The 27,924-nt window shown below is 42.2% G+C and overlaps 1 protein-coding gene across 1 annotated transcript in view; it reads left to right on the top strand.

Moving 5' to 3' along the window:
• KCNU1 (potassium calcium-activated channel subfamily U member 1) overlaps nucleotides 1-27,924 on the top strand; it is a 148,824-nt gene that overhangs the window by 116,370 nt on the left and 4,530 nt on the right. Inside the window, 6 exon segments of the mRNA XM_042936667.1 lie at nucleotides 5,925-6,021; nucleotides 9,502-9,726; nucleotides 11,097-11,283; nucleotides 15,856-15,927; nucleotides 18,609-18,748; nucleotides 27,465-27,656. Of these exon segments, the coding sequence (XP_042792601.1) occupies nucleotides 5,925-6,021; nucleotides 9,502-9,726; nucleotides 11,097-11,283; nucleotides 15,856-15,927; nucleotides 18,609-18,748; nucleotides 27,465-27,656 (913 nt within the window).

Here is a 27,924-nt window from a genome sequence, read left to right as displayed (position 1 = left end):
TAATACCACCATGATTTCTTATGCAAAGAATCAAGAGACAGGAACCAGAGGCAGGAAGTTGGAAGATAGAATTCACTGGAACCTACTTGTCTTAAAACATATGGGGCTCTGACCACCCAACTGTCTTTCCTTCCACTGAACATCAACCAAATCCACCTACAAGCAAAGAGGCAGGTTTTCTGGGCATAGTGTTTCAAGTGTTTTATTCTCCCTTCCCTTTTCCTCCCTCCCTGGGAGCTTTTTCCCATTCTGGTAGTGGAGGGTCCAGTTTTAGTGCTGAAAGTCTCCTGTACTGGGAACCTCCAGTTCTGAACACACAGCAGCAGCCACTCCCGTCCTTTCCTAGGGTTTTCCAGAAGGCAGAAGAGGGCATGATGATTTAGAGATAACCACCAGCCTGCTGCCAACATATGGATTATCCCCTGAGATTTCATGGCAGGTTTTCTTGCATTCTGCCTTGTGGTAACAGAGTCTCAGCAAGGATATCTGGTCAAGCTGGTCATTAAGGTGCAGAACCAGGTGCACACTTTGCCTTTCTCATGAAAAAGGAAGTGATCACCGAGGCCTTTCTAACAAGGACACGGCTTGTGCTCTCCTCCTTCCTGAGATTCTTACCTGGTTTCTTGGTCCCAAAAGTGTCTGAGAACTCACGGGAACCCTCTCCATTTGCTCATCTATAGGTTCCTAGGGGAATGGATTGTAAAAAAATAACCCATGTTTTTAAACCTTAAGTTTCCCTCAAGGTAAAAAACAATGCCTTATTATGAATAAGTGGCAACAAGGTGAAACCCAGAAAAATGAAATCATAACATGGCCATAAAGGGTCATATTTGAAAATTTGACTATACACCTGTGTAGTATGTGTAAATGTGTGCAAGACAGAGAGAGAAAGAGACAGGCACAGGATAGAGTGGGAAGCACTGGTTATATAACTTGGCCCTCACATTCCCAAATTTTAGGTGATTGTCCTTTTCCTAGAACATGAAAGGTGGTAGTCAGAATTGACAAGCAATTAGTATTTTCAGATTAAGTGTAAACTGAATCACCTTGTCACTATACACGAAGTCATCAGAGAGAAGACAGCTGTAGCCTTCAAGATACAAAGTCCTTAGTAGTACCAAAGGGATCCTGGGACAGAAGATATTCCCTCCATTTTTGGTGGGAACTTGATCACTACCTTCAAGGTACAGTTTCAGTAGAGTTTTCCAAAGACTGAACCAAGAAGGGCACTGAAACTCTTGGGCACACTGACACATTCCTCCCCACTCCTTCCCAACGCTCAGCCAAGGGGCTTGTCCTTTCTATGCTAAGCCTTTAAAACTTGTTACTTTAATTTAACTCAAGTCTTGAGCAAAAAATAAATTGTTCTGCAACCAGGCCAGAAAACTCTCCTAAGAATTTACAAGCCACCTATGGAGTTTTAAAAGGGCTTCAGATAGAATGGTTACATGCCAGCGTTTCCTAACACATCCAAAAATGTGGCCTGCAAAAGAGTGAGAGAGAAAAAAGAAATGTTGGTGCCTTTTAAACTTTATAATAGATACCAATGAACAGTGGAGGATATCATCCACTAGTAGATCATCTTCAAGAACAATCTAAGTCAAGTCTGTAACTTTGAGGAAATAATGACAGCAGACTTAGAGTCTTGGAAACTGTATTTCCTGACCTGACACTGACGCCTACCCCACCTTAACAGAGGATTTCCTACATGGCTTGATCTCTCTCTTCCATCAGATGTCACCATTGGAAACTGAAGGCACATGGTCCTTCGCTTCTATTTTCCTTTAAGTGATAGGATTCATGTAGGATAAGTTGCTATGCACATGGAAGAATAAAAATACTCTTCGGAATGGTTCCAGGGAGCAGAGAGGAAAGAGCCTGCCTTCCTTAGCTGGGACGTGTTCACGCTTGTACGCAAAAGATAATTGGCTTCGTGCATATGAAAGCAGCTCCGAGAAAGGCAGTCATCAGCAAGGAAAGCTAGAGCCTTCATCCCCATGCTCTCTGGACATCCACCAGTGGACTGGCTACAAAAGCTGTTCTCACCCAACACACTAGACCTGTCAGCCTCTGAATATGGAAATCAGAGACCTGACTCTGAGAGGAATTCAGAATTTGATGCTTCCTGGATGCTCCCAGGTGGAAGTGTCCTACTTTGCTTGCACAAAGAGAAGCCCATCTTGTGACCAGTGAACTACCCTGCCTTCATCCTAAACATGTCCGCTGAGGGCCCTCTCAGGGAACTCCTACCATATTTCTTGCCAGTTTCTCCTATACAGAAAGGTCCTTCACCCTGGAAACTTCTACCTCTGGTTAGGGTGTGGCTTTTCCTTTTTGCCCTGAATGACCAGGATGGTGTTCTGTGGCACCTCTTGCCTCCAATAGCATCAACCTTTATGTTCTAATCTTCATTTCCTAGTTATAAGACTGCTAGTGCTGCACATTCCCATAGGTGATTTATTATTCTCTTTAGGAAGGTATATTTCTGCAAGGATCATGTCATTTGCAAGGCATACGACAGAAGGGAGCTTTAGTTAAGAGATGGTGAAATAAGTTGCATCAGGTTTTGCTTGGCAAGGACACCAGATGGATGCCTTTATGATGAAGTGGGGCTCCTCCAGCCTTTTCTTTTATGCAGGTCTCCAACAGGTGTTTCCTCTAAGGCATATCTGTTTTCCATAACATCAGAATGAAGAAAGATGTTGTCTGTGACAGCTTGTGTACATAGATCATGCTTTTATTATGATAGAAAAGTGTACAGCGATTGATTTGGTATCCCGAGTCAAGCTAAAATGTGCTGGGGAGAAGATTATTCTCCTTTTGCCTAAAAGACCAGGAGTCCTCGTTATGGCGATGGAGGAAGGGGCAGGAAGAGGGAGAAGGAGGGGAAAAGTGAAAAGGCTGAAGAAAGTGACCAGAAGGAAAACAGTAGCAGTTTTTGCACACTTGAATGAAGAGAGCGGAGAGCAGGAAGCCACCTCCCTGAAGGTAACCTGGGTATATTATATCAGTATCTGAGGGATGGTGTCTAGGAATCTATCTACACGTGGAGAGAAAAGTAGGTTGTATGAATGAGTACCATAGCCAGTTCTCCAGATCCTGATAAAAATCAAAAACAGACTCATCTTAGGTATGTCCCCTGGTGAGTTTCTTTAACAAGCCTGGCATAAAGCCATCACCACGGTTCTATCTAGTACCATTAAGAGAGCCTGTATGGCTCTTAGAATTAGGAGTTAGAGCTCACGAGTTATGGAATTTGTACACAAATTCTAAGAGCCGTATTTAAACCACCAAAAGCCATGTTAATTTGAAAGAACAAGATAACCCATTTTGGTTAAACTGACCTTGAGGCTTGCGTTGCAACATTCTCTGGCTAGGTAAATGACTAGAATCCACCAGGTTTATAGGGAGTCTTAAATGGTGACGAAGATAAAGGATTGCACCTCAGTCTTGGCCAATCTCACTGGCAATAAGCTCTTAATTTCCAAACGCTTCTCCCATGGCAGCTTCTCTGTCTGGGTCTTCTGACACTTCTAAGCTGACAATCTTAAGTTTAAGTAAGTTCCTTTGTCTGAAAAATTATGACTTAAGATAGCAATTTAGAAACTGACTTGGTTAAAGACATCAAAATTGCTTGATAATTATCTTACAGTCTGAGCCTTTGGGCCAGGTGTTGAATAACAAGCTGTATTAATTCACAGAAAGAAAAAAAAACCTTCACTTGCAGCACAGAGTGCAATATGTTGTATTTCTCCCAGGATGTTTGATAAAACCTCACAGGAGAGTACTCTCATAATGTACTCATTACTGGGGCCGAACCTATCATGTGACATTGTACAGTATGTCCCAAAAGGTGTTTCAAGAGATAGTGACAGGAATTTTTAAATTGGTAAATGAATATATCAAATAAGTAAATGGTAAACGTGTGTGTGGTCTAACAAGTGTGTGAAACACTGGATTATATAAACTTTCAAGGATTTCTTTTTTGCGAGACTTTTCTGAACCTTTCATACGCTAAGGCACAGTGTGAATCTCAAAGAGAGGGCATCTTTCTCAAAGGTTATTTGACTGCAGAAAGCATTTCCTCAGGACTTCTCCAGTTACTACAATTCCGTGCAACATGTCTTTTAGAAAAGGCATTTCTGTCAGAAGAAGATGCATTTATGCTATGGTAACAACCACGAAATCTTAGTGGCTTAGCACCACAAAGGTGTATTTCTTTTTCCCGTGACACGTCCAACACAGGTCAGTGAGACTAGGGCCCTCTGCTCCACTTGGGTGTTCATATTGTCAGGCTGGCTGGTCATCACTTAAGCAGGTTACGAGAGAGCCTGAAGAATCACACAGGAGTGTGTCACTACCTGAGCCATCACTTCTCACATTTCATTGGTCAGAACTGGTCATGTGACTCCACAGCTGCCCATATACTAAGGAAGGAAAGGGAAATTGGGTATTCTGAGCACCAGTAATGTCAACCTTAGCAGTATATTGAAACACCAGCTTTACTGTTTGTTAGCACTTTGACTTTTATCCATAAAACAAGGAGTGGTCTTTAAAGTGTCTGGCAGAGACTACAATGATCATTAAGTATTTCAGTTACTCCCTATGCTCTGTTAAAGCTAGCAGGAGCCATCTGACTAGGTTTGGCCACTGGAATGTAAGCAAAAATGATGGCATGTCACTTTGGGCCAATGAAATTAAAAGCCCGGTCTTGGGGTGCCTGCGTAGGTCAGTGGGTTAAGCGTCCAACTTTGGCTCAGGTGAGCCATCTCATGGCTTGTGAGTTCAAGCCCTGAATCGGGCTCTGTGCTGACAGCCCAGAGCCTGAAGCCTGCTTCAGATTCTGTGTCTGCCTCTCTCTCTCTGCCCCTCCCTGGCACATGCCCTGTCTCTCTCTCCTTCCAAAATAAATAAAACGTTAAAAAAATTTTTTAAAGCCCAGTCTTGATTCTCCAGTTCTTTTCCCTTGCCTTAACGACTGAGAAGGATGTGAGTTCCAGGTGTGTGAACCTAAGATGGTATAGCCTCTGTGCCCTTAAAGGTTGGGATGGCTGCATGGACTACAGGCACCTGCTTGCCTGAGGAAAATACATGGTGTGAGTGAGAACCCGGGTTATGTTCAGCCCCTGGAATTTTGAGGTTATTTCTGCAGACTAAGCCTTGATTCTCCTGACTCAGTCTCTTTCAACTCCGAACTTTCTGTGCTTCCAGAAGGGTTTCCTCTCTTCTCTACTGAGCAAATATTCATTCCTTTGGATGCGAGGAGATTTTTCCAAAGATCATCTAACGCTTTCAGTGGTTGAGCATATCCATGACAAGCATTGTGCCCAACTCCAGTGTGGGGTGATCACGTGGAGGGCTTTGCCAAGACTTAAACCAAGATTAGAGCAGAGTTTAGTCAAATGCAGGCCAGGGATGGAAGCTGTAAAGAATGCAAAACACATGGAGTAAGTGAGGATGTTTCAACAGGGCCTCATATTCAACAGGGCCTCATACACAAAGATATAGAAAAGAGAGGGGAGGAAAACAGGCCAAGGAAAGAGACAGCATTCATGACTCAATCTCACAGCCTTTTAAATTCTATATTCAGGTGCCCAAAACACCTCCCATGATTTCTTCATCACTGCAGTAGCAAAATTAAGAGCAAAAATAACTACCTTTAAGGCAGTATAATGTAAGGTAAAAGGAGAGACTGATAGGTCTGTTAAATACACACACACAACAGGCTTAGTATGTCTTCAGCTGTGATACACTCATTGGTGTCCTTCAGACATGAATCTTTATTCGGGACTCTCACAGACTGAAGGTCACTTTCCTTGTGTTGTTTGCACTTTGAGTGCAAGGTTCTAATGAGTCTGACATCTTGGCTTTGTTACATTAGTGCCCCAAACGTTCTCAGCTAACTCTCCATTCTCCCTACTTAGGACTTTTCTGTATGAACCAGAACCGGGTTGTGACCAGCTTGATGAGAGCGGCATGTTTCACTGGTGCAGAGCAATTGCTTTGGACAGAGTGATTCTGGTAGGTGATCTTGCACCAAATCTCAAATAAAATAAAGCTAGTCATCTAGGGAAAGTAAGTCCTTACACTAGTTATAAGCGCCTGCCATTTCTCTTTGTACACTGTGAATTTCAAAGGAAGGACACATTCCTCTCCACCCATATGAATGGTATGCAGGGTAACAGATGTAGCATTTGACAAAGACGATGTGGGTAATATGCTGGGATTTGAAGCAATCAGATCAGATTGTTCAACTACTTTTTCCCTCCTTTCAGGGTTTAGCTGAGTCAGTTATTTAGAATAATGTTCTCCTGACACTTTGCTGTTTTGCTAGTAAATCTAATTAATTTCAGTGCACCAGGGAAACCATTTACAAGAACTCTGAAGCCTTTCTTTTTTAAAAAGTAAATAAACATTATCCTAATTATTGGTTTTAAAGTTTGGATTTTCTATAGTGGTTTTTCTTAAAGCCGGCTGTACTTAAGCGTAATACATTAGGCAAGAGTGTATCTCCCAGATGCATAACCTGGATGAATCCTAATAGATATTAGAATCCTGTCCCTGCCTCTGTTTTCTCAAGGAAATGAACTAACTCAATTTACTGAAATGCCAGCAACTAAGATGTAAAAAGTCTGTATCCTAATCCAGGCTCTGACACCTGCTTTCTGGATCCTCATCTATTCTCATTTTCCAGAGTTAGCATAATCTCAGTGGTTTACTTGCAAGCAGTTGTTGGTAAATATAACTGATAAAAGTGATTATATGTTGTATGAACCCTATATCATTTTTTCAACTATGACTAATTGATAATTATATCTTTTTCTTGCTTTCCAAAAGTAGTTCAGTTCACTTTTCTTCTGTTAGACACACACACACACACACACACACACACACACAGAGAGAGAGAGAGAGAGAGAGAGAGAGAGCTCTTGTGGCTTGGTACCAGTGTCCTGACAGAATATGTTCCAATTTTTGTAAAAGCCTGATCAATCATTTGATCAGAAGCACAAAATTGTCAGAACTGTCATATCAACTAGAACACTATTAGGATTGCGGCTGAAATTCACCATTTCAGCAATGATGTCTTATTCTAAACTAAGCAAAATAAACTCCGTTGAGTAGGAAGATAAACATGTTTTCAGTGGGAGGGAAATCATTAGAAAGGTTGAGAAGTTGGTTGCAGATGGAGGTATCCAAGAGACCAAGAAATAGAAATGGCAGATGTTTTATCATACCTATTTCTTAAGCACAGAGACAGGTTGCCATGATAGATAGCTCCTTTCTGACGCTTGATGTAGAATATAGTTCAGAACACCAACTAAGTCTTTTGATAAGTTTAAAAGGGCTTCTAGTTTAAGAAATTCTAAAGGTTTGAAACTTGTGACCATAGAGGAGAAATATCCATACTGCAGAATTCAAGGGGTCTTCGAATTTGGTTTGGTTTGTGGAAGGGTCAAGTGGAAGTGGTTGGCTTAAGTTACTTTGAACAAATAGTGCACCCTCCACTTCCTCCCAAAGCTGCCATCTTTCTCAATTGGGAGACAGTTTTGTGCCACAGTTTGTTGGAGAAATTGCCTCTGTAGCTGTGCCCATTAATGCACTCTGCCATGCATCTTGTTTCTAATTGTTTAGTTCTACTCAGAAGAGCGATAGTTGGACTTCAGGCATATTACATTAAATACCGTTAGAGGCTTCATTATTCAAGTTACAACTAATCGGATTAGCGAGAGACAATTATTTAATAGATTTGGTTAAGATTCACATCACTCTCTAGGAAGGCTCTCCAGACAAGTAGCTTTATTTCCCCTCACAGGGCAATTCCCTCTGAAAAGAGAGTATTTCCTCATATATGCTAATTTGACAAACTAATTGTGGAGATGTCAGATGTTACTTATTTATCTGGTTAGATTTTATCAGTCCGTGTTTCACAGAAGCTTGTCATTTAACCCAGCTAAGGACGGACGTGAGGGAGGATGATGTATCCATTTGAAGTATTCTGAGTCTTCATGAGCAGACGAATGTAGAACACACTCATACATGAAATGCTTTTAAATGCATTTAACTTGTTCTCTACCACCTTCCAAGAGTCCTCCTTTGAAACTCTAGGAATTCGATAAGATTCAGAGTTGATTAATAGGTATTGAACAACAGCTAATTAGTTGAGCATTACATTTTCAATATGGTATTTAATTTCTACAACAGAATTCACTCTTATTATTTTTTTTTAAATTTTTTTTTTCAACGTTTTTTATTTATTTTTGGGACAGAGAGAGACAGAGCATGAACAGGGGAGGGGCAGAGAGAGAGGGAGACACAGAATCGGAAACAGGCTCCAGGCTCCGAGCCATCAGCCCAGAGCCTGACGCGGGGCTCGAACTCACAGACCGCGAGATCGTGACCTGGCTGAAGTCGGACGCTCAACCGACTGCGCCACCCAGGCGCCCCTCACTCTTATTTTTAAACCATTGAAACTTACAGAAATTGAGGGTGAGAGGGTGAAACTAGTTTGTTCGTAGTCATACAAAAGAATACAGAATCAGGTCTTCCTCCAGATCCACTGCTCCTTCCAGCCCATCCCAGTGTCACTAGAGAGGACCTTGACTCATTCCCTGGAAGAAATCAGACAAAGGCTCAACATGAGTTTCCTACAGGAATATCATCTCTCTCTTTTTTTTAAAGTGACATTTATCATTCTTAAAAGTCTCTGTGAATGTGGGAGAAACCTAACCTAAATATTTTTCATGTACATTATTATTTTCAACTTAGAGATATTAAAGAAACGTTAACAACTGGTGCTGTTGATGATAGTGTGGGACATGTATAAATGCTTGATCTCAGATGGAATTTTTGTGACCTTTTTATTTCTTTTGTGCACTTTGCATAGGAATTTCTTCAACTTTGCAAAGCATCTGTTGAATCAGTTTGGTGTATTAGGTGGAACCATATAAAATGACCAATATTCAACCATTTTTGGCCCGTGAAAAGGCAATTTCACATGTTCCAAACTAATGGATATTTTCGTATATACAAAAATCCACTGAAAACTGAAGAATTTTGTACAACCTGACGTGATCTTCAGGGCTCACTAGAAAACATAAATTTAGCAAAGGAACTTGTAATGTTTTAGCTTTCCATCGAATCTCACTATAGCACATACAAGGCCAAAAACATGTAATGACAATAAAAGATGTGTTCCCCATTTGGTTCTATGATGTCACACCTCAAGGAATGACACTTATTTGAGTTTTAATTGATGTACTCCAGGCTAATAAAAGACTTTAAACAGTGGAGTCAGAAGGAACTCCACAAAAAGATAAAAAGTAGAATTGCCCCAAGGCAGATAAATTCCATTTTTATGAGCAATTTGCAGAATTACATTATCCTTGTGGAAGTACTCCTGTGGATGTACCTAGAAGTATTGGTATGAGGGGAAGGAGCCCTCTTTGAGAGACTCTCAGCTTGTTTCTAAAACTGACCAGACTCTGGCCTGCTTATGCTTAGAAACGAATGGACAAGTCAAAACATGAGTTTCGGAACCATGTGGTAGCATGTGTCTTTGGAGATGCCCACTCCACGCTGATGGGGCTTCGGAATTTTGTAATACCCTTGAGAGCTAGCAGCTATACCCGGCAGGAGCTGAAGGACATTGTATTCATCGGATCTTTGGATTACCTGAAGAGAGAATGGGTGTTTCTCCGGAATTTTCCCCAGATATACATTCTTCCTGTAAGTGTCACATAGAGTGAATATTTGTATTCACTAATGGTACTAGCATTAATAATAACAAAATAATAGCTTGTAGTTATATAGTGCTTACTGCTATCAAAAACTATTCTAAGCATCTTACGTAAAGTAACTCATTTAATCCTCAAAGTAATCCTATGGGGTAGATTGTGAAAGTGTTGAACTTTGGGCACAGAGAGAGTAAGTAAGCTGTCCAAGTTTACACCACTGGTAAGTAGCAGAACTAAGACCTAAATCTAGACATTTTGGCTCCTGGGTTTATGCTCAGGATCCACTGCATGTTATGTTTTATGTTTATTATTATGTTTTATGGTTTTTATATAACAGTTTCTCTGCATTTCTGAATCTGATTCTGACTTAATAGCTAAAGCTAATAGCTAAGCCTTTGTGTTCCAACTTTCTCGTCTTTTCTGGAGACACATCTAATCTGGAACACAATGCCACACAGTCCTTGATAGATGTATGAAAAGGAAGAATTCGGTTTACATTTATGAGAAATGGATCGGTTCTGCATATATGACATTGTGGTTGTAATTGTATTTGCTCTGAACCTTTATAGGTCTGTATGCCATTGTATCCCTCTCTTTCCCTGGATTAAAAAAAAAAATATGGCAGTGTGAAATGCACCAAAGCATGTAATATTTTTCATGAAATGATGCTGGCAACGTGTAATATTTTTCAAATTTCAAAAATGGTTCCGTCAAGGAACAAATTTCATTTCCCTTTAAAAAAGGCACCACAAAGTTCTCTGCACTGCACCCTTTTATTAGACCAGAGAAAGGAAGACAGGAAGACAACCGGAAATCTCCAGATCCAGCTAGTGTTAGGAATTACCAGTATTCTAGTCTAAGCTTCCTGAGGGCGGGATCAGATCTATCCCTGTGTCTCCACCAAATTGGGAAAGAAGTAACCACCACTATGCTAGTTAACCCAGAGAGTAACAGGAAAGGTCAGCTACAAACAAAATTGTGGGGATGCAAAATTTGCCTTTAGATCCATAACTTCTCCTTTCTCTGAATGTTTCCTGTTATCCCTACTGTTATCCCTAATTTGCTTCTCCCACTTGAGTCATCTGAATGGATGTGGGCTCTTCTGTCTCCACCCTCCTTTGGCTCATCCAGACTTGCTCTCAAGAAAGGGCCTGTGAAATTTAGTCACACTAAGATATTAATGATCAATGAAGCTAAATGTGTTCAAATATCAGGTAGCTGAGTCTTGAAACCAAGTCAATGGAGGCTAGAGAGGCTTTGGCTGAAAAATTGGCATCACCCACAAAGAGCCATTACCCTGAGCCATGATATAAATTCCCTCCATCTGAGAAGTCCCTCCTCTACTGGGTTTTCTCTCATTAGGGATCTGCACTCTTTCCTGAAGACCTCCGCGCAGCCAACATAGAGGAATGTTCCATGTGCGCTGTTCTATCCTCCTCATCCAAGGCTTTGAGCAACCCAGCTTTGGTAGACACAGAGACCATCATGGCTACCCTCAACATCGGATCACTGCGGGTTAGCTGCGCTCCCAATATGCCTGAAGAACCATGTAAGAACAACTCCCTGACAGGAGGAGGCTAGAGAGAATGGAACAAGGAAAGAGAATTAACTCCTCTCTGAAGTATTTTGATAATGGGGAGGAGGAGACATTGGGCCAGATAGCCTTGAAGTTCCCTTCCAACTCTGAGAATTCTATAATGGAAGTAGCAGACAGTTCAGTCCTTGGGGATCCTAAGTCAAATGAAAACTATGTCTGTATTCTAAATGGAATGCATGTAACACTATTTTCCAATTTTAAGAAAAATCACTGAATTTTAGTGCTGTTTTTGTTGCTGTTATTAAATATTAGTTAAGATAGAAATTGGCATATTATTATAATTAATAAAATTTAGTAGTAGTAGCAGTAGTAGTATCAATCCTCATTGGATCTTAGAGTTGTTTCCATACTCTTCCTAGTTTCATGTTTGAGAGAATGAAGTATAACTCTCTCTTACTCTTTGAAGATGCTTTTAATATATGAATTGTACAAGATTATCTCTAAGGTCCCTTTCAACTTCTACAGACTAAAAATGTTGTATTGCAGCTTCAGATTGGAAAGAGATGGTGAGAAGCAGGATCTGTTCAGGATGGGGATCAAGTCTCTTCCTCCTTTGTATTCCTCTTAGTTCCTAGTACAACTATGGTCACTTAGATGCTTACCACATACACACTGAATTGCAACAAATAAGCCAGTAAGATGGACTCTTGAGCCCTTATATTTGACTGTACCCAAGTGTTCAAGGTAAATTCCCACTAAATATTGTGGTTTTCCTTCTCCTCCCAAATGGGAAAAGGCTTACTATTAATTTGTTTCCAAAACTGAGTACTAGACACTCAACCTAATATGAAAGTACTATTTCTGAAGAATCTTCTGTATCTAAAACAGATTTTCAACTCAACAAATAAAAGTAAATCATGGTTGGGGTTCCCTGAATCTAGCCATTTCCCTTGGGAATGTTGATCCTCTGTATCAGGATCAGGAACTTAGTCCTTTAGCCACATAGCTGTTGACCACTTTGCATGGAACTTGGAACAGTCAGACATCAACGGCATCGCAAGGCTTTCATGATTATTGTTTTGGATAAAAATGTTCATGAATCAAATTAGGAAACCAAAAGAACTCTCTCTGACTCCTAGGTGCTGTTGCTAGGTGAGAACATAAAAGGGTCTTGGGACAGAGGAATAAATGAGCAATCTAGCCTAATCTCTGGTAGGTGAACTGAGCCAGCTACCTGAGACACCCTCACTAAGCAATGAAAGCCCACTCAGCACCCAGAGTTTCAGGGTGTTTTGCAAAGCAGGCTAATAACAAAGCACTTTATGAATATCAAAGTGCCATAGAAATCCAGACTGAGGCTGTATGAACCATATCTCTGCTGAGCAAATCAAAAAATGCTGTTGTGCTCTGCACATAAAACCTTAGCTTAGCAATTAGGCTCACTCAGATTTACACACGATTTGTGTGTGATATATGTGTGAGTGGTGTGTGTGTGTGTACCCACCATGCTTATAACTTTCTATAATTGGACAAAGAAGAAGTATTCACTTTAAAGGCAAAGTCATCAGTATACAAATGAAAATGCCCACTTAAGCCTGGGATAAACTGACATTGGCCATTGAGTTAATCATCTCGGTGACTTGTCCTTCGTATCATTACTTTCACTTCATCTCACATCTTATATAGGCTAGAAAGAGAGAAACCTATGGATTTAATTCCACTTTCCTTTATTTCTAGTGATTTTTATCCCTTTGCTTATTCATTAATTCAACAAAACAATATTGATTTGGTATGATGTGCCATGTACTCTGTTACAGGCTAGAAGTATGCCCTCAAAGGAGAAAGATTAATTGGTAGAAGGAGGTAAAAGAGAGAAGGAAAAAGGTTTGGAAAGGAGGCAGAGAAAATGAAGACATATCAAAGTATTTCAATTGTTATGAAGTATGAGTACATGCTTTCCCCAAAGATGAAAGGTTTAGAGAAAAATGTATTGTGGGAGCCTTGCAAGGTTTCTTTTAGGGATATCATCATACCCAACTGTGTGACCAGGAAATGGAGACCTAGACAGGCTCTACTGCGCCACCTAACGAAGGTCATTGAGTCTGCTTATCTGCTGGCTATAACATCAGTAAAGTCACGTTATGAGCACCCAAGAATAGTAAAGGATCATTACTCAGATTTTTCATCAATTACTCTGGCATTATAGAAATCTACTCGGAGTTTATATAGAGAAATTCTGAAGCCTTGAAGAAGCCTGTTTGGCTCTCTTAACCATTCTTCCCATTTCATGTGAATACCATTCTTGTACCATCACTAAGAGATAGAGATGAGAATATACACTTCCAAGAACTGACAGTATAAAGGACTATGAAATTCTGCCAGGAGTCAGAAAACATCTTGCATGCTGAGCACCAACATAAGACTAGCCAATGGGCAGTTTGCTCTCCTTTCCTCTAGGACAGGGGTTATCAACCAGGGGCAGTTCCCCTCTCCCCTGCCACCCTTCCACCCAGAGGTCATCCGACAATGCCTAGAGACAGTTTTGGTTGTCCCAACTTGATGGGATACTATTGGCATCTAGTGAGTAGAGGTCAGAGATGCTGGTAGACATCCTATAATGCACAGGGCAGCCCCGCATGATTTAAAATAATAATAACAACAAAACCTTTTTGGCCCCAAATGTCAATAGTACCAATCAGAAACCTTGCCCTAGCATATCTGGTGAGATTCTTGTGGGATAAGCAGGCTTTTCCACATCTTCGCAGTCATGATAAACTTATATGTGAAGGCCATCTAAGACTACCAAGGCTATTCCATACAGTGATTCACCAAGGGATGTTGGGAGTTGGGGACAGCAGAGTGAGGACTTTCTTAAGGATCAGTAAGAACGCCAGGCCTCCTAGACATTTCTGTGGGAAACTTTAGGTTTTCCAGTGACGTTCTAATTATTGCCCTGTCACATCACAGGGAGAGCAGGTTAGCAAACCTAGGTATTGAACTAAATAATCTGTGGCATAATCTAAACATATAATGGTAATTAAGTCTGACAACTTAATATGCTACTGAAATTTAAATGTACAGTAGTAATCTACAATTAAGCAATCTTTTATAATAGCACCCTGCCAGACTGGAAGATTTCAGGTATAATACTATGTACTATTACATAGCAAAAAATATTGACAATTAGTGAAATATATCCAGGCTATGATCTGACACATACTCAAATTAACCATTGCTCTACAAGACAAGAGGGAGTTAAGGCAGAAATTCAGTTGCTGTCCTTCAGCTGGTGTCCAAATCAGTTATTTCAACTGATAAGCATGTGTATGCACCTAGTAAGAACATTTGAGATCGAAGCCTCTGACTATATATACTTAATTCACAGATTTGATAGGACTGTGGTAAAATCCTGATTGCTCTATAGTTTCCAATGCTCACAGCAGCCAGAGGGATCTTTTATAAATATTTAACAGATAATGTCAGTTCCCTACTTTACACCCTATAATGGTGACCCATGACAATTATAGGAAAATCACACAGGGTTTTGGAGGCCAATTGGGAGTTTGAATTTTCTCCTACTTCATCTTATTTATACTGACTCTTTCCTGCTTTGTATCCCTTATCCCATTCCCTCTGCCCATTCCCCTTCCATATCCCTCAGGACTCCATTCAAACATCCAAGAGACCTCTCTTCAAACCCTATCAAAGCATCACTTCTGATGAGATCATTGTGCGTGTGTTTCTTTTTTAAGTGGACCCCAGCTTCCCAACTCTCTCTTCCCTTTTCATCCTTTACATTTTTTTAGTGTGGCTCGGAGACCGAAACTCTGGTGTTCATCTGGGTTTTGAACCTTCCTGTTGTTCCCTGCAAGGTAGCACTGTGTTTCAGGCTGGTGCCATGTATTGCTGTGTTTTGGAGTCGAGGCCCACAGAGGAAGTGAGTCGAGGCTCACCTCCTAACACAGGAGGGAAATCTGTCTGTAAACTGAAAGCAAAGCTCAGAGGCCCCAAGTCACATCCTGCCCATCTTTAAGGAAGTCCCAAGGGATTTAGGATTGAGTCAAGCCAACCAGAAATGGGAGGCAGCCAGTTCTGCTAAAGAAGAAAGAAGACATGAGCATTGCCTCATGGGCACCCGGGTACCCAGAGAATATCGCAAAGAAGCCAAGAGCACTAGGAGCCAGAAACTAGTGGTAGTATCTCCAGAAGCACTGGTGGGGAAGCACCACCATTTATTCATGGTTCCCTAAAAGTTCTGCAAGCAAATGGATGTGGATTGAGGCACAGCCTGTCTGAGCCATTACCCAGCACTACCACTCCATGCAGAATAATCATATTTTACTTTGTCATCAATAAGCAACGACTGGGAGAGCTTCACTTTTTTGTAGTTCATTTGAAATGCCATTTAAAACACACACCACTTCTCAAAAGGAAATGCTGAGGAGGCCCCAATTTTCTTTCCCTTAACTTTGTTAAGATAAAGCATCAAGTAACATGGCATGCATTTACATCCTTGCCAAGTCTTAAAAGCCACTTTGTTTGCATTTATCAATCTCTTTTCTTTGTTGTGTGTGTTCACAAAAGGGACTTCAGAGTGTTTCACCAGATTTCCTGAGAAACTAAAATTCCGAAGAATCCCCATCCTCACTGAACTGAGTAAGTTGTGTTTCAAGGATAAAATTCAAGGGAGAAATCTTTGTGATCTAAGAATCCACAGTCAAAGGACAGAAGAATCAGAATGGGGCCCAGACAAACATTAAGTGTTTGGACATTACATTGGGCTTTTACACAGCTGGTGACATCATCAAGCAGAGCCTGTTGTATCTGGGTGTCAGGGTGCAGGAATAGCATCTGCCTTCTCCTTTTGTTCAGTGACCAGGAGGAAATCAGCCACTGGCTCAGTCTGTTTGGAGGAAATCTTTTGTGGGAGGGACCATGGATTTGAAGACTTCTAGGAAGGATCTCCCAATACTCACTTACCTACCCATCATGGGACTTTAAATCAGGCATCTTCCTTTCCTGTAGTGACACCGGGGCCAGGATACCAGGGTGATGCAAATGAGGCACTTGGGGTACAGATTTTAAGGATGTGTCCACTCCTGGGGTTCTTAAATTTTGTGTCCCAGGTACCTCCCTTGGGTCATCTGAATCCTGGCTCTGAGTGATGCTCTTCTAAAATGAAAATACTTCATGCAGAAACACCAGAATAAGCTGTTATCTCTCACCAACACCATATGGAAAATGCACATACATGAGACTTTCCTGGATGTGAGGAGCTCTGAGGGTGGGAAGAGTAGGGAAGGCAGCGAAGGTACCTGTGCATTTGGGGATACATTTTTAAGACAACAGGGGACACACTGGGATTTAATAATAGCAATAATTGATGATGAAAGGGGAAGATACGAAAGAGGGGCATGGTGTCTTTAGCACAGATTAGAACCTGAAGCTGTCAACTGCAGTTTTTACTTATATTTTATTTTTCTACCCTTTTGAACCATCTTTAACCCAAGGCGTAGATACACTAAGGACATTGATTAGAAAACTGTGATGTAAGTTGGAGTGGTTAGGAGAGGACCAGCAAGGTTTTCCCTGGCCCCAAAGTACATCTGGTCACCATCCAGGGACTTACAGCTTTGTTGAACTAAAGACTTTCTGGCATCAGGTAGCCCTTGTCAAATTAGTATAACAAATCACCTGTCAGCTCCCTCAGTTTTTTGTTCTTTGGCTGGCTGGAAAAGGTCAAAATGACATGAGAGCTGCAGGCCTGACTGTCAGCACTTTGGTACAGAATGTCCAGTGGCATACAGGAAAATGGCTAAGAAAGCAGAGGCCAGTAGTTTAAGAAGACACAGCGAGATTTGGACAAGGGCTCCTGGAGTATGTGTGTGTGTCGAGGGTTAGAATGCAAGGAGAAAAAAGTGTATGTGCATAAGAAAGGTGGGTAGATATTAGTCAGACATTGCTCATCTTTTATAAAACCATGGAGTGATTTGAAGAATTAAGGAATAATCCAGTCTTAGTTAGGAATGTATTCTGCATTGTATGCCCAGGAAGTTTGGTTTGATCTGTAATCTGACTGTCAAGAACTGTGAAGGATGTAAGTAAGACCTTATGTTACTTGCAAACCATTAAGTTGACCTGCCTCAGTTTCATGGATACTGGAAGAAGACACAAGACCCCTGGGACAGAGATAAAGAACAGTTTGTTACTCAAAGCAGTGGCAATAGCCAGAGTACCATCAATTTTGTGCTGCTTGCCCAAAGCCTCATTCCCACAGGGTGACATGACAAGGGCCAAATAATACCTGTACGAACAATGGATTGCTTTGTAGGAGAGAAACCATGGGCTTTGGGAACCAGAATCTTTTATAACAGGCAGTAAGCTTGATTCCCTTTGCTCTGGTGGGAGATATTATCTCTGTCATCCAAAGCTATTTGGTCTTCAAACATTTTTGAAACAATAATCTTGGAACAACGGCAATCAGGGCTTCTGTTTGTACTCCCAACAATGACCAGTTGCATTTCCTTCAGAGGCTTCCTACAAGGATCTGAGTTGCAGCTGGGGCAAGTATAGACATGCTAGTAGATAATTTGGCCACTTCTACAGGGGCCCCAGTTAGGAGGATTCTCTAAGCCCTATTACTCAAAGTATAGTCCATGAATCAGCAGCTGGAAACTAGAAGCTTGTTGGACGCCTAGAATCCCGTTCTTACCCCCAGACTTAGTGAATCATAATCTGTGTTATAACAAGATCCCCAGGTGATTCATACACACATTAAATTTTGAGTGTTACTGCTTTAGCTTATCCTGGACCCAGATAACTCTAAAAACCCAAGTGAATACCAAGGTATCTGTGATGTAGTGTTATGAAAAATGCCTTTAATTGGGGTGATCATATGTTCCCATTTATGCCTGTTGTCCCAGTGCAGTTATTGAGAGTGCCCCTTTTTACTTCCAAAAGTGTCCTGCTTTGAAAGGTAAATTATATAAAGGTGACATTGGAGGCATTTGTTTGGAGGAACTGGGTCAAGGATATGCCCTTGATGATGAAGGTACCCAAGACAGATACATGTCTTTAGGGGAGGAAGATGCTTGGAAAGAAAAAAAAATTATATCTATATCTATATCTATATCTATATCTAATCTATATTATATATATATATAATATATATATAATATAGATTAGATATACTAAAGTAAGGGCAGATCCCACATTGGCCCCAGAGTAGACATCAGATCCTTTGATCAGTGGTCACCCCTTGGCCTGCTTTGTATGGCAGTCTCATATTCTTAAGCTTGTCTGCCTGCCTTTCTTTTTTTTCCTTCTTTGCTTTGCAGAAAATCCTTCCAATATCCACTATATTGAACAGCTGAGTGGACTGGATGAATCATTCTCAGGAACAAACCTGCATCTCAGCACATCCTTTTCCACTGGCACCGTCTTTTCTGGCAGCTTCTTGGATTCCCTCCTGGCCACAGTAAGTGCAGCTGAGCTGAACCTGTGAACCAAGCCCCTTGCAGAGGGTAGAAAGGATGGTTAGGGCTTAGAGAAATGATGAGAATTCCTCACAATTCTGAGTTCTCTTGGAATTTCACAAAAAATCTTGTTCAGATACATTATTTCATCTTTTTTCACAACTACCTGGCAACGGGAGCCAAATGTTCACATTTTCAAAATTACAAATGTCTTCTGGCCCTTAGAACGAGATCACTTGGTACCAGGAAGAATGAGCACCTAAAGAGGAGGGTACCTACCTTTGAGCTTCAAGTGCATCTTGGCAGACCAAGCTGTGGTGTCAGAACTTATGAGATACTCCTTTCTCCTCTTTCTAAAATATCTTCAACAGCTTATGCAGGACTCAGCCATAAAGGGACAGGGGGACTAGGAAAAAAAGCTTTGGCCTTTGGCGATATGAGTTTTGTTCAGAGCTATGTTGACTCTCCCTCCATGTCACCCCTCTCCTGGGGTGCTTTGTTTTGTTTTGTTTTGTTAATGTTTGTTTATTTTTGAGAGAGAGACAGTGGGAGAGGGGCAGGAAGAGAGAGGGAGAGAGAGAATCCCAAGCAGCCCCATGCTGCCAGTGCAGAGCCCGATGCAGGGCTCAGACCCACAAACCGTGAGAACAGGACGTGAGGAGAAATCAGGAGTTGGATGTTCAAAGGACTGAGCCACCCGGGTGCCCCCTGGGCGCCTGACTATGTGGTTGGTCTTCAGCTCTCAATACTTCTTTAGCTTCTGAGCATGTCCCTTGCCTCCACTCCAGCATTTCCATAAGTAGAATTAAATGCACTGTGAGAAAACCTACTCTATGAAGGGCACACTGTTCTAGGTGCCAGGTGTACAACAGTGATGAAACAGACAGAAGTCTGTGTGCCCACGTAGAGCTTAGGGTAGTGGAGGAGATTAACGTAAACATGATAGTTGCGCCTGGGTGGCTCAGTCACTTAAGTGTCCAACTCTTGGTTTCGGCTCAGGTCGTGATCTCACGGTTCATGAGTTTCAGCCCCACATCGAGCTCTGTGTTGACAGTGCAGAGCCTGCCTGGGATTCTGTCTCTCTCCCTCTCTCTCTGCTCCTCCGCCACTTGTGCTCTCTCAAAATAAGTAAATAAAACTTAAAACAAAACAAAACCAAACACGAACCTGAAAAATAAGGGCCATATGTGGCATGTCAGATATAAGGGCTAAGGCAATGTGAGATAAGAAATGTGAGGGTTAGGAAAGGAGTTGCAAGTCTCAATGGCGCGGCCAGAGAAGGAAGGCAGCACTGAAGTCGAGGCATGCAAGGCCAGCTCTGGGGAAGAAGGGAGTTGGTGTCATTCTGATCTTGGGAGAAGAAACACTGCAGGCAGAGAGGAGAAGGGAAAAGGCAGTGAGGTGCAAGTGCTCTTATGTTCAGGGAGTTGGACTAAAACACAAAATCTGTACGTCACCATTTGTGAACGACTGCAAGAACCCCTCCACCGGAAACCTGGCTGCCTCACAGACGCCTCCCCAGAGTTTCCAAGGGAAGGGCTGCGGAGCAGCTGAATACCAGTGGTTAGACGGACAGGGCTCTGGAGCCAGTTTGATAGGCTTGCAGCCTTCTGTAATTCCGTGTGGAAAGGGCATCATTCCTGAATTGTACAGGTGCCTCAAAGGCACAGATTGCATTTTTTAGGGGAGTGTGGCTGGGCCATAGGCACTGCCCTCATGGCAGCAGGGGATTATGTTGCCTTGGCCTCTGCTTCCCTAAGCCTTGTGGGGAGGGGGTGTCATAAATCCCATCCGGTTCTCAGAGAGAGAAAACGATGTCGGTGATAGCTTAACATTAAACAAGTTGGTAGACTATGAATTTCCCAAAGGGTTAGGCAGCATTCAGCCTTGACTGAGCCAGGAGCCCAGTCAGGTGACCTTGCTGGGAAGATGGCTCTGTCAGAGAAAGGGTTTTATCACTGTCTGTCATTGATATGTCAGTTCCCTTGCCGGTAATTAATGACTTGAAGTATCAGGCAGGAGGTGACTTTGGATGTACTGGACCGTCTGCAGGATACATTTTCAATGGGGTTAAGGTCCCAGGTCTCTTCAGAGATCCCTAGATGACAGGCACCTTTGTGCCTTAAATTCAACTGGAGCCTTAATTAAACTCCACTGGCCCACAGCAGCAGGAACAAAGTCACAGACTCTGCTTAGAACTGGTGGGAAGAAAGGGATGGGCAGAGAAGGGCTAAGAGAATAGAAATAAAAACAAATGAACATACAACGTAAGCCAGCATAGGAAACACAAACTTGGTCATGAGAGCCAGCAGCTGGGCCTCTTACCACTTACCACAGGACCTGTGACCTCACTGAGAAGTACCACCTCCTCCCAGGCTACCTTCAGGTATTGTACCATTGGGCTTCTCAGTGGGAAAGGACAAGTTCATCCTCCTGGAAAAGGAAATAAGCTATGTAAGAACTCAGGAGTCTTTTCTGAGGCCCTACAGTGAAGTCTGTGGAAGAGAGAAAAAGCCACACAACTGAGTCACATGAGGTCACAAGCCACACTGGACCCTCACTTTGTGTGCAAGGACAGGGGTGTCTGAGTGGCTCAGTTGGTTAAGCATCCCACTTCGGCTCAGGACATGATGTCACAGTTCGTGGGTTCAAGCCCTGCGTCGGGCTCTGTGCTGACAGCTCAGAGCCTGGAGCCTGCTTCAGATTCTCTGTCTCCCTCTCTCTCTGTCCCTCCCCTGCTTGCACTCTGTCTCTCTTTCTCTCTCTCAAAACTAAATAAAAATTAAAAAATAAAATTAAAAAGACTAGCACTTGGTCAACAGAACATAGGGTGAGCATAGCAATGAAGCTTTTATGTCAAAGGGGCTGGCTTGGATCTTGACCCTCTGCGTATCTACCTAGTGACCTTCCGCCCCAGCTCTTGAATCCTTAATGATGTACAACACAACAAAATGAACACACTTTAATACTATTTAGAGCTCCAACCCCAAATCTCTGACCACGAGAAGCTGAACTAGACCTTTGAAAATAATCAGGTAACTGCCCACCCTTGTTTCCTTTGCCCTGACGTCTGGTGCTGCTGGGTCCACCTGGCTTTCTAAGGGTGGGGGTGACTTCCCATTGTCTAGCCACATAGAAAGAAAGAGGCCACAGGTCAGACCTGAGCCTCCAATTCTATCGTCTCCACTCTTCTGAGTACCATTTGATGTTGGCTGGCCTCCTGACCTGACCCTTGGTCTTGCGGAAATGAGAGCAGTGGCCTCTGAATATGTTCGTCACCACTCTGCTTTATTCTCCATTCTTATCAGAGCATCTTCTTACTCAGAGGCTGGGGAGAAAGGCAAAGATCTTGGTCTCCCCTTAAAGTTAGGATGGCAGTTGCAAGCTCCGTCCGTGGTTATCACTCCCTGTAAGCCATCCCCACGGCAGGCGCCACTAATGGTCAGTTTCTTTGCCTGCACATCACACCTGCGGCTCTTTCTCAGCACAGACCTCATGGCAACTTCTTCGAATAAGTTCTGTTGTTAGGGTAATATTAGGAATCAGGGCAATAACTGTGATAGGAATAATAATAACATCTCTGAAGCACTTACTTTGGGTCAAGGTCTTTGCTAAGCGCATTACCTGCAATACCATGTTTAATTCTTCTTTCAACCCAATTAGGAGAATATAATTATGAGCCTCATTTTACAGATAAAGAGTCTGAGGCTTAGAGGGATACATAAAGTGCCAAAGTCACAGCACTTACAGATGACAAGCTGGTTTTCAAACCCTACTTTCTGTGATTCCAGAGTCAGACCTTGCTGTCAAAGTCCTGTCCTTCCAGAAATCTTTGTGATTATGAGTAGCCTTCCAGTGCATTGACTTTCAAGTTTTGCCAAAAGAGATCTGCCTTCCAGCGTGCTCAGGAGCTGCTGAGCATACAAGCAGCGGGGGGGTCCCCCTGGGCACACTCACCCCATCAGGGCACCCCCACACACCTGTACCCCTCCCCCCAGTCAGAACAACTCAGCTTTCATCTGCACTGTGTGTGATGCTCTGCCTCCAATTTGATTCAAAGGAGGATTTCTGTTGTTAAGAAGATCTGGAAGGTCACTCCTAGAAGTTAGAATATGGGACCCATAGAGAGAGGCATGAAACGGAAGGAACAGAATCCCATCTGCTGTTCTGAGACAAGATATCCAGTTTCCGGTCCTGAGTCCTGTGTGAGGGACAGGGGTCCACCACCCCACCCCATTTAGCATGTGCCTTTTGCCTCATAATGCCCCTTCCCAAGAAACACCTTCCAAGCGGTTCTTTGGACCTGCCGCCCAGCTCAGGGCACCAAGAGATCTGTTTCCTGCTGCTGCATGGTCAGAGGTCACAAGTCAGAGCTTGTTCCCCTGATGCCCATACTACCCAGAAGGGCAAAGAGGAAAACAGATGCATTCAGAACAGATTCCCCTCAGGACACGCCGCACCTGTGTCTGAAACAAGATTAGATCACCAGTCTGGACTTCTCCACCTTTTCCTCTGCCCTCCCTTAATAAACACAAAGGAATGAAGGTGTGGGTCCCAAGGATGGAACAAAGCCTGAATAACGTGCTGTGAAGTCGTCACTGCTTAAACTGAAGTTTTGTTTTGGATTTCATGTCCTTTTTCATTCTATCCCCTGATACACCAGTGATTTTTTTCTTTCCAATGTAAAATAATAGTGTTTCCTTCCAAATCGGACACAGCTGACACTACGGCTTCAAGTAGCCTCTGGTATACTACTGTAAACTGCCCCAGATGGGAAAACAGTCCGGTGAAACATAATTCATATTCACATTTAATCCTCTCTCAGCTCAATACTGTAAAAAAAATACGAATGTGGAGGGGCACCTGGGTAGCTCAGTCAGTTGAGTGTCTGACTTTTGGTTTCTGCTCAGGTCATGACCTCACGGTTCATGAGTTCAAGCCCCACATCAGGCTCTGCGCTGACAGTGCGGAAGCCTGCTTGGGATTGTCTCTCTCCCTCTCTCTCTCTCTCTGCCCCTCACCCCTGCACGTGCACACTCATGCTCTTTCTCTCTCTTTCTCCCCGCCCCCCTCAAAATAAATAAATAAACTTTAAAAAAATATATGGAGAGACACTCAGATCCATAAGCAGGACTCCTGTATGGCTTTATAACAATTGGACTTCAGAACTGGACATGAATGTAGGCAGCAATTTCCTTACTTGTAAGAAAATTGTGGCTCACAGAAGGTATGTGACTCCCTTAAGGTCCCTCTGCTGGTTACTCGCAGTTTTCCTACCATGTAGCCTCATTTTCAATTAGAAATATTTGATAAGAATGGTTGGTCTTAAAGCCTTTGGAGATGGATTTTCAGAATAAAAAGCAGCAAGTATCTAGGGTGTTACTATCTATGTTATTAAGAAATGTTGTAGGTTATGAGAGAGACCTCAAGCTTCATTGTAGCTAAAAGTGAAAACACTTTGGGCCTCAACATTTTCTAACGCTGGAAGTCCAAATTCTACTAAATCTGATTATATCAGAAGCACTATCCAAGTTTAAAATATGTGAAGCACATTTCAACTTTCATATTTTCTTGAGAAAGAAAAAAAAGAAAGGAAGAAGGAAGAGTGGGAGTGAGGGGGGTGGGGAAGAGGCCAATAGGAGAGAACCCAGGATAATAAGAATACTAGATGAGCTCTCAGAATAAGGGTGACATGTAAATCCCATTATTTTCCCCAACATAGAATTGCAATCCTTTTGAAGTCAAAACTGAAGAAATGACATATTCAACAGCTAAGCCTCTCTCTGTTAAATATGCAAAGCACATGTTTCCCGAGAGCCCTTGACACCAGAACAGCCCTAGAATTTAGACCTTTGCTTTCATCAGTGGAGAATTATTCTAACAGCATTATGTTTGATCACTGTACACTACGGCCAGTTGTTCTTAAACGGATTGTGGCTCAACCTGGATTTACGTCCCCTGTTCACCCCTGGATTTCCGTGAGCCAATTCTGGAAGCTCCCTTCTAGGTGGTAGCAACATGGAACAAAAAAGAAATGTAAGGAGAAGACCGTCAGTCAGGGGATCCCCTCAGTCAGGACATTTGAAGTCATCTTTTAGTCTGAAAACTACTTTAGAACTTATTTTCCTTTTATTCTCTCTTAAATCATATAGCTTGTATTATTTCCTAGGCCCTCTTGTCCCAATGACCTCTACGTTTTGCTAGAAATATTTGTTTATTTGTTAAAAATCAACAGCCAATTGCAGTCAATATTCGTACAGCTTTGAACACCTGCTTTGTTCAATGCACCCCCGAGAACATGAATGTTAAGGAGACAAAGTCCGTCCTCGGAAAGAGCACATCATTTAAGTAAATGTTGCCCAGAGTGATCTGAGCACCAACCAGTGGCAGAACCACTAGAGGTGGCCTTTAAATTTCTGATTCCCACTCCTGTCCATAAATTCTGATCCAGTAAATCTTGGATTCCAGAAACCCACACTCATGAATATCCTTCCAGGTGATCCAGATACATGAGAACCAATGTTGAAGAGAACAGAACTTAATAATGTGTGCAGTAGATCTATTTCATCCCACAAACAATATTCAAAGGTGGTATTATCATGTCAACTGTAAAGGTTTTGAAACTGGTTTCTGAGAAGGAGCACATGAATTTTCCAAAAGTATTCAGCTAGAACATACCAGTCCAAGATTCAAAGTCAAGTATGTTTCAGAAAAACTACCAACCTTATAATACAGAAAGATGAAATGAAGCAAAAGCCAGTGGCTGTGGGATCACAAAGAAAGGAAAACTTCATTCTGATGAAGAGATCCCCAAGTTGAGCGATCAGATGTTCTAAAGCAAAGGCATGAAGGAGTAAATATGTAGCTTCAACAACAGATAGACTATTGAGCACTGGAGGGCACCATTCACAGAGGAGATGAGCTTGGTTTTACAGCAAGGGTTATGACACTGAAAGTTTTAGGAGGTGGATGGCATGATTTGATTTGTGTTCAAGAGAATCTCTCTGGAAACAGTTCGAACAAGGATTCCAAGTGAGAAGAAAAACAAGACGGGAAGACAGGTAAACAGGTTGCTATCATAATTCAGTCTGCAGAAGATGAGTCCTTGAATCTGAGAGTAGAGAAAGTGAATGGCAACATTTCTAAGACAGTAACAATTGAGTTCATTACTATTATTTTTTTTAAGTTCTTATTTGCTTATTTGGGGGTGGGGGTCAGGAGGGGCAGAGAAGAAAGAGAATCCCAAGCAAGTAAGATCATGACCTGAGCTAAAATCACGAGTCAGATGCTTTAACCAACTGAGCCACCAGGTGCCCCATTGTTTTTAATAAAAAAAATTACTAGCTTTTCTATAGGTACTATGTAAACCTATGAATTATCATGTCTACTGGAGTAAAAGCCTAATTTCGATAAAACAAAAAGCATAACACTTAAAACTCTATGTATTCAGATTTGAGAAAATCTGATGGGTAATGTATTCCAGTGCTCTTTACGTGTATGCCAATGGCCAGTTTACACTGAATATGGTAGGAATCCTTTGGAAAAGAAGTTTAAGAAAATAGCTAGGGCCAGGGGCTCCCTGGGTGGCTCAGTCAGTTAAGCGTTTGCGAAACTCTTGGTTTCGGCTCAGGTCATGATCTCACGGTTCGTGAGTTCGAGCCCTGCATCGGGCTCTGTGCTGTGTCAGCATGGAACCTGCTTGGAAGTCTCTCTGCCTCTTTCTCTGTCCCTACCCCACGTGTGCTCTCCCTCTCTCTGTCTCTGTCTCTCTCTCTCTCTCTCCCCCAAAATAGGTAAACTTAAAAACAAATTAAAAATAATAAAATAGCTAGAGTTATTCGGACTCCAGGTGGTTTCAAAATAAGCAGTTGTCCCACATGTCTTCCTTTGGTTTTATTTTGATGCCAGAGATTCCAAAAATTCCATCCATTTATCCAACCCTTACAATTTTGTGTTCTAGCTCCACACAAGAACTGTGGGAGATCTAAATATCAGTAAGGCCCAAGGCAATACCTGTCCTCAAGTGGGTCACAATCAAAAGGAATATAAGTAGATTCACATCCAGAAGATTCAATTATAGATGACAGTAATCATGTCAGTAGTCCCTAGGGAGGAATCTATGGAAGTCTCATTAAATACATAGTTTTAAATGTCTGTTGATGATTATTAGGGTATCTGTGGCCTGACATACTCCTCTGCTATTTTTGGAAGACATCCTTGGTGTCAGTATCATTTCCCATTTTGTTCTTCTGCTACAGTGTAAGCCCTGAGGGAGCAAGAACTGGGTCACTCTGCACCTGGCCTAACCCAGTGCCCTACCTGAACTGCCAGTTTTTAGTTGATTTTAATAATGGTAATGAGGGGCACCTGGGTGACTCAGTCCGTTAAGCGTCCAACTTCGGCTCAGGTCATGATCTCACGGTTCATGACTTTGAGCCCCGAGTCAGGCTCTGTGCCGACAGCTCGGAGCCTAGAGCCTGTTTCGGATTCTGTGTCTCCCTCTCTCTCCGCCCCTCCCCCACTCATGCTCTGTCTTTCCCTCTCTCAAAAATAAGATAAAAAATAAAAATAAAAATAATGATAATGAGAGACCCTGTTTTGTGTCATTTGATCCATTTCAAACAGTGATACCCCCCCTAAATTTCCAAGGCTATACACGTCCACAGTTTCTATGCTGGTTCTTCTGACTTTGCACGTGGCTTTGTCGTTGCTTTCCAGGCCTTCTACAATTATCACGTCCTGGAATTACTTCAGATGCTGGTGACAGGAGGGATAAGTTCCCAGCTGGAACAATTTTTGGATAAGAGTTTCTGTGGGCTGATCCACAGCTGCACTTCGGTTGTGTCTGGAAGAGCGCGGTGTAAGCTGGGGCTTCTGTCCTTAAACCAAACCATTCTGTCCAACATTGAAGTGAGTCTACTCCTACCTTAATAAAGGTTCCCCCTTCCTTACCATTCTGGGTTTCTGAAAATGACTCAGGCTATTTGGGTTCCTAGATAGCCTATAGCATAAAAATAATAATGAGCAATAATACAACCTTATACTCATATTTTATAATTTGCAGTGCATTTTCATGTGCTATCTTTATTTTTTACAACAATTGCAAAAGGTATATAAGGCAGTCGTTTTCATGCCCATCTTCCAGATAAAAAATCCAAGTCTGCAGGAAGCATCTGAG

The sequence above is a fragment of the Panthera leo genome, chromosome B1 (genome assembly GCF_018350215.1).
Source record: "Panthera leo isolate Ple1 chromosome B1, P.leo_Ple1_pat1.1, whole genome shotgun sequence".
Classification (NCBI taxonomy): Eukaryota; Metazoa; Chordata; class Mammalia; order Carnivora; family Felidae; genus Panthera; species Panthera leo.
This window is presented reverse-complemented; position numbering and strand designations above follow the sequence as displayed.